General features: G+C 35.9%; 1 protein-coding gene across 2 annotated transcripts in view; it reads right to left on the bottom strand.

Moving 5' to 3' along the window:
- The window catches only part of WDR25 (WD repeat domain 25), a 57,086-nt gene that overhangs the window by 19,276 nt on the left and 24,266 nt on the right, over positions 1-13,544 (bottom strand). For both annotated transcript variants that reach the window (XM_072338261.1, XM_072338259.1), the window contains one exon: positions 5,022-5,169. In XM_072338261.1, coding sequence (XP_072194362.1) covers positions 5,022-5,169 — 148 coding nt within the window. The remainder of the gene's footprint in view (positions 1-5,021; positions 5,170-13,544) is intronic.

Genomic DNA, 13,544 nt, shown 5'->3' on the forward strand with positions numbered 1-13,544 from the left:
TTTTCCCCTAAATAGTCATAAATTTTTAGTACTTCGACTATTAAATCTTTTTACCTTCTGCGCTTGGAAACATTTCAAAAATAACCTCTCCCTCTTCTTAATATGAATTTACAAAATCTGCATATAAAAACTGACAGAGTGCTTCCTCCCAGCTGGAGGATGATCATTAATGTCTGTTCAACATATTACCCAAACTGCTGGATTTTTGCTTGGATTGTTGTGACCTCTCAAAGATATCCATGCGCATTCAAAAGATTAAAATAAAAATGTCAGTTAACTGTTCTTTTTTGTGAATATCATATGAAACACTCATGCTGGTACTATCATGCTATTCATGCCCAGCACTACCTATACAGTAGTAGGAAAGAAAGGTAGAACAAGAAGAGAAAGTCACAGCACTCCCAAGGTGATGATTCTATATGAACAATAAAATTTGTATCTGAGCAAACTGAATTACATTAGCGATAATCAGGTTATAACTATAAGGCTAACAGACTTGTATAGAAAAGAAAATAGAACAGAAAATGTGGGCCATCCTTGTGGAGGTACAAAAATATTTCAATAATATCTCTCAATGCAATTTAAAATAAGTTTAAAAAACAACAATAACACAGATGTAAAGTGACCATAAAAATATGAAATTCCTTTCCAAATCAACGCCTGCATTTCAGTGCCCTGCCTGTGGCAATGTGAAATCTTTCAAAATGATTTAAATTCCCCACTGGAACTCTGAGCATGAGACATTTGAGATCAAGCTCAGTACATGATGAGAAATACAATTGTAGCATTTGGCAACTTGGGAAAAGGGCCAAAATTTCTTGGAACATTCCCTCTCTCATAACATTAAAGAATGAAAAGTATCTATAATATGCAGATAATATTAATCCAGCCACTGTTCTGCCTATGCTATTAGCGTTAGCACCATTTCATTTGTGGCTAATGAAAAATCCACTGATGAATAAAATATTCCAAGAATAAAAGTTATAAATAACTTTTAAAAATATAACTCCCCTTCTAAAATTGGTAGAGAATTTGCACTTCTTTTGGATGTAACAGAAGGCAAACGCAAAACGTGTCTGATCTTGAATTGCCTAAAAATAAATTTTATTAGAATAAAATGCCCAGTGCTCTGTCAGAATATTACTTGCTATTTGGTTAAAAAATATATATATATATATATCAACTACAACAACACCAGCCCACTATCAGAATTGTCACTAGTAGAACAGGAATATGAATGCAGTGCATACATATACAACCAAGGAGTCCTGTTGGTTCACACGCTGCAGTACCAGTCTCGCATTTCTGAAACCTTTCAAAAAGTTTATTTTTATAATGAAAAACAAAAACGAAATAGGGCAATTAAAAATATCGGTCATTACTCTTCGCAGGCAAGTCGTTTTTTGGATTTACATAATACGTATGAACCGCCATACTGCAGCTCTGACCTTGCCCCATGCTAACTGCAGCCAAAGAACTGTTCACATGAATAACTGAGTTCCTTAAATATTTTATGCTTACTTTGGATCAGACCTATACTCTGCAGAATAGAAACAACTGTTTTCACGAAAACCATATGTGTGGAGAGTCATAGCCAGATATCCAGGTGTTAGGATAATGAATTACCTGTTATTTTAATAAACGATGATCTATTAAAAATGCCTTTAGAAGATCTGAACAACATCTGTGTTCAAATTCACTAAACCAGGGCAAGTTAACACTGTACCTCATCACTTGAATTCTCTCTGTTCCTTGTTCTTCCTCATACCACCACCAAACTTGAATTACAGCACTACTGTAGCACAATAGACTATGGAAGCCCGGAGAGGTTGTGGATGCCCCACCCTTGGAGACATTCAAGCTCAGGCTGGAAGGGGCTCTTAGCTGTAGGCATTCATTGCAGGGGAGTTGGGCTAGATGATGTCTAAGGATCCATTCCTGCACAAAAGATTCCATGAATCTATGAATCAAGCAAGCTAGACTTTAAGGGGTTATCTTACTCAGGTGGTTACCCTACTCAAAATCAGACCTTGCTGTGGCAGGTAGATCTCCGTTCCAAAGTACGGAGACTTCATGGCCTCTCTCCAGAACTCCTGTTTTAGTGTTTGATGACCCTTGATTTGAGACAAAGTTTGCTGTATTCCTATGCTTGTTCTTCATCTCCCATCCTTTCAGGGAAGAGCCTGTCACTATTTTCACTATGAGGGCACTTTCTTTTGAAAAGCCTTCTAACTGGCTGTCATTAGACTTAGAACAAACAAAATGCTAAGCCACAATTTTCAGTTAATAAGCCAGAGAAAAATAACTCAAAATGCTTCCTTCCAAAAAGAAAAAAAAAAGGAAAAGAAAGAAAAAACCTTTAAAAGTCATTCTTTAAAGGCTGTCAGGTTTCTTGTAATGATGAAGATGTAGCAATTTTTATAACATATATGTAATATAGAAAAAGAAAATGTACTGAAAACTAAGATAAGAAAGATTAAAACACAGCAAACATGACTAGAAAAAAATGTTGAGACAGAACAATATGCATAGAGCCTCAAAGACAGCATTATTCATAAAATCCCATCAGTATGCTTTTACTGCATTTAAGCCTGCTGCTAGTTAGTTCAGTCTAGCTATGGAAAGTAATTAACAATGATGTCCAAAAAAGCATATAAAAGTCCTCTGTGAAGAAACAGTTCTGTCATGTATCTGAAGTTAATCAAAGAAGAAATCATTTCAGTACAAATGAACAGCAAGGAGGAATGAATGATTCAGTGAACTAATGTAAATCAAAATCTTATAGCAGCCTTAGAGTTTTTCAAATGGAAATGAGTCTTTTTATATCAAATTGATTTGAATTCCAGAGGCAAGCTGCTTGCCCAGTTTCTTTGGAAAGAATTGACTGAAATTATGAAAAAGAATAACTTTACAAGAGAGAAGGAAATGGCCTGGATGTGTGTGAAATCTGAATAAAATTCTTATCCCTTACTCTTAGTTTCCAAGTCAGGCGAATATCACTGAAAGTCAGTTCGAAATACCAACAGTACGAGTGCAGTTGACAGAAGAAACCCTGTATTCATAAAATAAGGCAATAATGAACACCCTGACTCTGATAACTCATTTTGCCTTTGAACACAGAAATTACTCATGCAGTAAAAAATAGCTTAGAGGTCAGTAAGGAAAGAGCCATTTACAAGCTTATCTGTTTTGAAACTCATGTAAATATAACTTTCTACTGTTTTCAACACCTCAAAAACACTAGAAAGAAGGTATTTCTAATGAAGCACTAGAGTCAAAAACTATAATTCCGTTCCTGGACAGTTACACAAGCAATTTTCAAAATTAAAATAAATCATTACAATTATATACCTTTAGAATTTTTTCTTTAACTTTAGGAAACAAGTCTTCGCCCTGGCAGTCCTTCCAAATGGCCCAGGCACATAAAATGTGTTCTGTCACTATAAATCCCCTCAGTGACAGAAGCCATTCTGTTTTAGATTTATAAGCACTCATGTCAAAAGTTAAATCCACATACGTCAGTAAATTTCAGTTATATATGAGACTAGAAACAAGAAGACCACCACAATGAAGTCTGAAAACAAAAAAGTCTTATAAAATAAATGACTTGGTATATTCATAGAATCATAGAATGGCCTGGGTTGAAAGGGACCACAATGATCACCTAGTTTCAACCCTCCTGCTATGTGCAGGGTCACCAACAACCAGACCAGGCTGCCCAGAGCCACATCCAGGTCTTGAATGCCTCCAGGGATGGGGCATCCACAACCTCCTCGGGCAACCTGTTCCAGTGCATCACCATTCACTGTGTGAAAAATTTCCTCCTAATATCTAACCTAAACCTCCTCTGTCTCAGTTTAAGACCATTCCCCATTGTCCTACCACTATCCCACCCTAGCAAACAGCCATTCCCCCTCCTGTTTATATGGTCCCTTCAAGTACTGGCAGGCCACAGTGAGGTCTCCCCAGAGCTTTCTCTTCTCCAAGCTAAACAAGTCCAGCTCCTTCAACATTTCCTCATAGGAGAGGTGCTTCATGTAACACTACTACATCAGACATACAATATTCAATATTATGCCGCATGTTTTAAAGTATCAAGTAGCCATCACTGAATTTAAATACTTCTTTGTGTGACAAGTATGGAAAACAATAAATTCCTAGAGCACAGAAGAGAACCTGACCTTGATGTGAACAATATTCACAAATTTCCTTAATCACTTTCCCAGTATTCTCAGTTTATTCAATTCTCTGGATACTTCCATAAAAATTCCTTCTTAATTTTATATAAGATAAAACTCTCTTAAACAAAAGTTTCTTGTTGTTTTTGTATGAATTTCTTTTGCAGTTTCACACAAAAAACATGGTACGTTTGCAGAGGTAAATATTTAGAAACAAATTAAGAAGGAAAAATAAAAAAAATTGCATCTCTTCAACCATTTGAGGCCTAATCCCACCTTTATACACATACAGATGTCCTGTTATGACTGGCCCCAAAGAACACATGAATGCTGAAAACATAGATAAAGGAGGAGTAATGCTGACAGAATCTGTTTGGCTTGTGAAGGAAATGTGAGGAGACAGACCATTAATTGAAAATTAATTGTTGAGTTCACAATGTTCAAACTCACAGTCAAATTCACAATGCAGTTTCAATCTCAAATTTCACATCAGAATTTGTTTCTATACTACATGCAGAAGTCAATCTTAAGGGGTTCTGCAAAGACTTTAATGAAAGACTGTGACAGCATAAAAAAATACTCAGGTGTCATTCTGCCTAGTACTGCAGTATCTAACAACAGAAATTGCACGTGCTCATGAGGTTAGAGACATTCTGGTTCTTCTTAAGAATTTCATGCTACCCTTAATTGTGAGAAACTTTTTAATGAAGGATATTTCAAGAATTCTAACCTTGATCTATAGATTCTACACATTTTCAAAAGAAAGAGCAATGCTCACAATATCGAAATTTATCTGCATTAAAGGCTTAATACTGCTTAAGTGTACCAGTACGGGGCCTTTACCTGTCTCCACATCTGTTAGGTGCAGCATTGAATCAAAGCCACCACTGAGGATCCTTCTTCCACAGGATGACCACTGGGCAGCTCGGACAGCACAGGAATGACAGGAAAATGTCCTCAAACAGCCACCTGTGTCTACAGCGTCCCATACCTTAAAAAAAAAGGGCAGCTTTAATCATTAAACAGAATAATTTTTTCAATGTACTGATAACTAGTTAGAGCAAATCATTTTCTGACTAAGAAAGCTTTGCATTCCAAATGCATATCGGTTAAGCTGTAAATATCTGTTTGAAATAATTGCACGGTTGATTAGAATTAAGGCATTTTATTAACAAGGCATGAATATGTAATGCATTTTCATGACTTACATTATTTCTTGAAACATCTCTACTGCTCTCAGTAGCATTTTGTGTTATACTATTCCATCTATATTTCTGCTCTTCTGTGCATGAATACATCTAAATACCGTTTGTCCTTAAATCATTTTTTCTTTGAAGTTTTTTACTTTTAACAGACCTTTCTAGTGGATTGCAGCTTCCACATCTGCCTACAGATAGGCTATAATCATATTTCCCAGTCTTGCAGTTTGTAGCCTTAAGTAGAATTTCTCCTTAACTTCGCTGAGAAGTCAGATAAGATTACCTTACAGATATAAAGAACAGGTCTAAGCCCTCATTTCTCAGTTTATTTTGGACCAAATTAGATCAACGCTCAGCACTTCTGAAAATCCAATTCTAGTAGTTATCTGTTTATTTTTATGTAACAACTAACATTTGAAGAATACAAATAGCTCAATTCATACTTTAAGAGGAATTTTTAAACATAAATTGTTTCCAACTAAGACATTTTAGAATACAGAGCTACTAGACGTAATTATAATTTCAATTACTAAATGTGTTTTGCAATAATCAAGAGTTCATCCTTTTTGCCATATTCTTTTGTCATAATTTTTAGCAAAATTTTCATGTTTAGCAACAAATGACCCATGTAAAAATTTGGCATGCTTGCTTTTGTGGGAAAAAGGCTAAATATCCAATTATCTTGATGAATATTGCACTTCAGTAAAAGGTCAGTCATAAAATATCTCACGATCATTTCATAACAGCTGTTATTTGAACTGTCTAATGAAATATATACCAGCTGCTACAACCATACTGGTAAATCCTCAATTTTATTTCTTCTAATATTAGTAGTACAAATAAGTCAATGCTTTGGTACTACACTTCATGACAGGTTTATTACAGTATCAGTCAGAAAGTAGAACCCAAGGCAGTTTATTGCTTTGAAGTCACCATTTTACTTCACTATACTTGTCTAGGTGGTTAGTCATTTCCACCCTCCAAAAACTAGCATATTTTAAATAACACTGCTTATGAGCTTTGAAGGTTACTCTGAATTCTGTCTAATCTAATTAGCTAAATTTTAAGATTGTTTATATAATACTGGGAACATAGTAGGCAATTTGCAGAATATTAAAGAAGGGACCTTTTCAATAAGTGAGACCAATTTCTACATTTAGTTATGTCTACACAAGTTAGTACTGAATGACAACTGACTACATGTCTGTGCCTTTTAAAATATGTTAAAACGATAACAATTCAGTAAATGAAGGGAAAATAGGTATGTATCTAATAGCATCAACACAATTCACAGTTCACAGGAAAACATATGCGAGAAAGGAGAAATCAAGACTTCTGGTCATGCATTTTTATTTTGAATTCTGTTTTTCTTTACACTGGACAAAAAAAAAGGCAAAACCATTATTATACTCAGAAGGGAATGTTACATTATACAGAATTATTTCATCAAAGAATCTTCTAGCACAGACTGTAGTTCTGCAACATCAAGCAATCAAGCAATATTACTTGAATAGTCAGTTAAGACTGTAACTGTGATAACCATGCCCCAAAAAAGTAAAGAAATCAGGAAAATGTAGTATTAAGCTGCTTTTGAAAGCAAGTTTCTCTGCTTTAATGAGTTTTAATGATCATTTCAAGCTTCACAGTATTAAAAAGGGTTAATTGTGTCTTGGAGGGATTTTAATATGATGAAGCTAATGAATGAATCCGGATGAAAGGAAAAACAGGTGTTACATGCCTCAGATATTTTTCTGACAGGTTTCCCTGATTAAGTATGAAAACTCAATTTTCACAAGAAGGATGAATAAAGCAAGTTCTTAGCACTAGCCTGATTGGGAAAAAAGAACAAAATACAAACACTGTATAAATGGGAAAAGCACAGCCTTAAAGCTGCACATTTCTCTCCATTTTGTGAAAAAGAACTGATTAACTCATATGGATGAGACAACCACATACTAGGGGAAAGTCACTCAATATCATATTTCTCCCTTCAAGTATATTTTCTGTCAGATCCTTCTTGCATTACAGCAACATGGACAGGGCAGACTAGACTGAGGGTGTTCACTCCATTTACCCATCAACTAACAAACTTCTAATCACTGATTCACACACTGAGCGAGCACTTTGCCAAACAGGATTCCTCCTTCAGGCTACAGTCGTCTCCTAACTTTCATCCTAGCTTCTCTTTTTTAAAGCATTACATTACATTGGTCCCTTCCAGGTTCCACCAGGATCATAGGCATTGCATGTGCCTGGGATCAAAGATTGCCTCTCCTTTTGATCCATTGTTCCTCTCTTCTTATTTCTCTGCTCCTTGCCTCCAAATGGGAGATGATTGTCCTCCTCTGCTCTGTCCTTGTTAGTTCCCATCTGGAGTGCTGCATCAAGACCCCAGCATAAGATAGACATGGAACTGCTAGAGTGGGTTCAAAGGAAGACATGAAGATTTTCAGAGGATTGGAGTATCCTTCCTACGAAGACAGGCTGACGGAGCTGGGATTGTTCAGTCTGGAGTAGATTCTGAGGAGACCTCATAGTCGTCTTTCAGTACTTAACAAGAGCTGATAAATATGAGAAAAAACTACTTTTTCCATGGGTAGATAGTGATAAGACAAGGGGAAATTGTTTAGATTAAACATCTGGGGGGAAATTTATCAGTGAGAGAGTGGTGAGGACCTGGAACTGCTGCCCAGAGAGCTGTGGATGCCACATCCCTGAAGGCACTTAAGGCCAGGTTGGATGGGTCCCTGGGCAGCCTGAGCTGGTGGGTAGCAACCAGCCCATGGCAGTGGGTTGGAGTTGGATGAGCTTTTAGATACCTTCCAATCCAAGATGTTCTATGATGATTCTATGATTGCCTTTCACATGTCCTCTCAATTGCCCTCATGTGTGTCCTTGTGTTATCTGCACACAGTGGCTGCCCCCATCCCTAGCAATAGCAGATGGGGCCTTCCTGAAGGAATTTTTCATATCTTTTGTCTGGTGAACATACCTCAGTCTAACTTTAATACACTAGTGTATGCCCCATTGCATCTGCAGAGAATAATTTCAATTTTTAGGTTTCCGTGTTCATTTTCCCAGGACAAGGGAAGCTCTACTTGCTATTTGCAAGAAGTGGTATTTGATATTTACAGTTAGCTCCTCAGGAATCACTTAAGGGACACAGTCATGCCCACAAAATGTCATATAAAGGTGAGCCATTGAAAATCAAGATACAAAAGTGTGTGCAGCACTGAAAACAAAGCAATTAAAGAACAAGCTTTGCACATTCCAAACACACAAGAAGTTACCAAAAAGTGAGAACTATGAATGCTTAACTGTAATAAATGTATCCAATGCAATGAAGACTCTTCTGTGCTTAGAAGCAATAGGTATGTTAACTGTACTATGACCACAAATAGAGAACCTACTGCATGTGATTACCAAATTCCATCAAAGGATCATCACAAGGTAGACATCATATTTGCATTCTTAAGTAGTTCTTCATTTCTGTGTATGATTTTTCCACTGCTTTATCAAAAGCAAAGAAAAAAAAAAATGGGAAGAGGCTTTACTAACAGGAGAACTCTACATACTCCATCAAATGCTTCAGATAATTGCCAGCTCTATAGATGGTGCTTATTCTTTATGGGCAGCCACACACATTAAAAAAGAAGGGAGACTGCTGCAAAGGGATGAATCTTACCTATGCAAGATCACTTCTCTCTGCCAAACGCTCAAATGTCAGATTAACAGATTGTCCAGGATGAAAAGTACTTTAGGGCTTTTCTTCCAACTGCCTTAAAGATAGTTAAGTAGTTAAAGGAATAATTTATGTGTAAGTTTTTCTAGACTTGCTATCTTTATTTATATGCTGGCTCAAGCCAGGATAGAACAACAAGACTAAAATGAAAATCTGAAAGACTTGCATTCATGTACCCTGCAGAGCTGCAAACACCCAACACGATGCCTGAATCTGGAATCACATTCTCTAAATTACCATTGTAAATAAGAAACAAATACCATCTAACCAGTGCAGAGCATGGTAATTTAAAAGGTTACAAAATAGCCACCAGGATTCAGCAACAATTTTTTTTTCAAGTCATGACGAAAGGACACATGACAAGAGTCCCCTAGAAATAAGGAGAAATAATCTTAGCTCTGTGAGAAGAAATTTCAGCTCACTATTCTGAAAACCTTCTCCCACATATTCAAGCAACATTTTACATTATAAACACTAACCATCCATCCTTCCCCTTTGCAAAGAATCCCCAAAACATTAAAATATATGATTGCCATGAGTAAAAAGCAGGAATCACTGTTTTAATTTCTCCATATCTATGATTACAAAAGAACTCTCCAAAATTTGAAAGAGAAACAGGCTAAGACTCAAAGATTTAAAGTCAGCTAATTATTGTCAAATATTTTCTTCAGCGCATTTCTGGCATTAAGGTATCATGAATGCTTCAAAAGCATTTTTTTTTCCAGTTTTGTTAAAATTGGCTTTTACATGTCAAGCTCATTCATTTTTCAGTATTAGTTCTTGCTCTTTTGCAATTCACTATTTATAACATTGCCCTTCCATTCCTTTCTCCATTGACTGCTTTCATTTCATTTCCTATTCTGTTATAGAAAGTATGTTGATCATCGGATAGGTTTAATATACAAGGCCAAAATGGTGAGGTATGGACAAAAGGGACAAAACTGTACCAGTGATATTGTTAGAAAAAACAAAAAAACAAAAAACAAAAAAAACCACTGAGGGATTTTCTAATTCAATTACTTTTTTCACATTCTCCATCATATTTGGAAATAAAAGCATCAGAAGCTGCTCGCTTTTCTGCATCATTTGGGAACACTGTGACAATTCTGCAACCAGCATTTTAGACCTTCTCTCACCTTCAAGATCAAAAGACCACAAATTGTATAAACAAAACAATATAATAGAAGAGATTTATTGCAGATTATATGTTTCTGGGTCCTATTTTCTGTCTGAAAGCTTTCAGGAAAGCAGCCCTTGAAAATAAAGTACTTTGGGTTGAAGTTAATAAAAATTCTCGTGGCAAATCACAAATGACAGGATGAGAGGGTAAACATTTGATACTCAACTAAATAGCAGGCAGAGAAGAATGCTCAGGGGTGTGCTGTACTATCAGCTAGGATACAGGATAAAGGTTTTTGTCATCAACTGGATATAGGCTTCAATTCCTAAGCCACAGCATCACAAGTAAGAAAAGCTGTGAGAACTAATCTAACACAATTGATTAATTAGGAATTGAATGCATCTCTTTCATTGGTTTTCTGTGATTGTCTATATTATGCTAACCTCCAAGTGAACTGAGTTGGAGAAAATAAAATACAGCCACCTTAGTCTGAGAAAGGATGAGTTGCATCTACTCAGACCGTCAACTGCACAATGAAATCAAGAACAATGATTTAGTTGTGATAAATTAGAGGCTAGAAGTATCAGGCAGTTAGCTGTACACATTTTAAATTTGCATATATAAAATTATTTCAGCAGAGACAAGAATACTAAACAACAAATTAATTTCAGGACCATGCACAACAAAATTAAACTCTTAATGCATTAATTCAAGCTAATTTCAGCAGAGCATTCATATTGAAATAACAGAACTACTTTCCCCTTAACTTAACCACACTGTGCCATTCTACCTTAATTATGAACTTCCTCAATCAACGGCTTCTACTTCATGAATGTTAAAAATAATTCCCACATACATTAACTAACTACAGTGGTAGCGTTTAAGAAGCAGTCCTATGCAACAATGAGCCAAAGGTCTGGAAAAACCAAGAGCCCATGTCAGGCTTAATGTTTATTAAGTAAAATGCAAATACCTGTTGAGATGGCTATACAGAATATGATTTGAGGGTATACTAGCTTCATGTGAAAGGTAAATGTCCCTTAAAATAGCTTTTCAGCAGAATTCTGTAAAGCTAGAGAAAAGCTAGCACATTTTCAAATGTTATGAACACTTACTCCAAGAATGTTTAAAAGTGTGCTAGGGAACATATTTTAAATGACACCCATTTTCCTAATCTAGACATGGTGTAAAAGATACATATCAACACTGTCACTTGAACAAGCACTTAGTAAATTCCACTAGCTTCCTTTTTGGAGCTGATGTATTTCAAAACACTATTACTTTATCAATCCAAAGTAGTAGCACCAGTGACTCAAAGAAATGCCGACAATTATTTTTTTAATATCCGATTAAGAGTTTACATTTGGAAGTTTTATTACTGAGGTACTCTCACTATGGTAGAAAGGAGAAGAATGAAAAGTAGCAAAATATAACAAATTAGCCAAGGCAGCTAGGTCTCACTTCATTTTTCAACAAAAAGATAACATTAAAGTGCTTAAAGTACATTTGTTAAACCAATGAGGTGGAAAGTGTTCTCCTTACAAGAGAACAATATGTTAAATATTAATATAGGTCTTTTGCTGTTGAGGATTTCATTCTGACAGAAGCATACAGCGACTATCATACCTCATACCAGTACTATACTGCTAACTTGGTTAGCAGTACTAATAGAAACCAGACAGTGGTATGAAAATTGATTTTGCCAATCACATAAAACCATGATTTATTGCTCAAAACAATTACCAGGAATTCAACAATAATTTCAACTGAACAGTGATACATTTAAAAACTTCCAGAAATTATCCAGCCAACCCACCAACTAGCAGCACCTTTCCTGAAGCTCTGGCCACCCTTCAGGGCACCATGGATGTGATTACAGATCTCAGGCAACCCAGCAAAGAGATAGGAAAAACACAAATGACATGGATATTGTGGTCTAGAGGCTCATCTCCTAACAGACCAGAATGGCCACAAGACCTCAAAGTGACTGATGCAAATTTTACTGAATTTGGTGTATTTGTTACAACTGTCTTTCAGTTTGTTTAAATTCAAGTAATCTGAGAAACTACCCAAAATTTACTCATCACTGACTAGACTAAGGGGTACTCTCCGCATCTCTCATAGAGCTCAATAACATGGATGAACAGTGCCACTATTGATATAAAAATTATTCATACTTGAAGTAAGAAGGATCTGTTTTGATAGGACAAGAGGAAATGGTTTCAAACTAAAAGAGGGGAGATTTAGTCAGGTTTTTTGTTTGTTTGTTTTTTTACAGTAAGGGTGGTGAGCCACTGGCACAGGTTACCCAGAGAGGTGGTAGATACCCTGTCCATGGAGATGCTCAAGGTCAAGCTGGATGAAGCTTTGAGCAGACTAACCAAGCTGTAGGTATCCCTGTTTACTGCAAGGAGTTGGACTAGATGACCTTTAAAGGCTTCTTCAAACTTAAATGTTTCAGTGATTCTATGAACCCAGAGGTTCCTAGAAACCTTTAAATGCCTAAACTACACTTTATGGACACTTATAAGCACAAGGTCTTTTCCAACCTGAGCAATTTTATATTTCTGTGAAGCTTTTGGATCAAGAGATTTACACTGTCAGCTGGAAATGGGAACAGACAAATGAATTAAGTAGAATTCTATATAAGAAATAAAGTTAAATTAAAAACTCACAACCAAAACCCCAAACTGCTGTGAGTCTGACCACATACAATATGGGAATGCTCTTGGTAAAGCCTTAATAATAGCTATTACACTCAACCAGAGCTTGTTTGTTGATCATCTACTCTTGGAAATACACTTACTGATTCCATGCTGCCACAAATAATCTTCAGCAAAAGGAAAACCCGACCAACCAATTGAAAACACAAATTGCTTTAAAATACATAAACTGGCTGATGTTTTGCCACTAGGGCATAATTAATACAGCTTCCATGGGAATGGGAATCTTTCCAAGTCATAACTGGCAAACAGAGCTCATAAGAGAGATGTAAAGGAAATACATATGTATATATATATAAATGGTAAAAGGACTGAATAAGATTGATATGAATACATAGATATTTACTTTAAATTGCAAATTAATTTTTAGATTTTCACCGTACCAAAAACTGGAGTATAAAGGTATTTACTGTATTTTTGTCAGGATGAACTAATTTAACCTGAAAATAACAACTTGTTCAATCCCTTTGGTTTTTAAATTGAAAAGTAAAGAAAGAAGTAAATAGAGCACTGCCATGAGTGAATTCCTATTTTTTGGACATAATTTGCTCCCGGAACTACAGAAAAACAGATAAGATGAGG

Source organism: Excalfactoria chinensis, chromosome 5 (genome assembly GCF_039878825.1).
Source record: "Excalfactoria chinensis isolate bCotChi1 chromosome 5, bCotChi1.hap2, whole genome shotgun sequence".
NCBI classification, from domain to species: Eukaryota; Metazoa; Chordata; class Aves; order Galliformes; family Phasianidae; genus Excalfactoria; species Excalfactoria chinensis.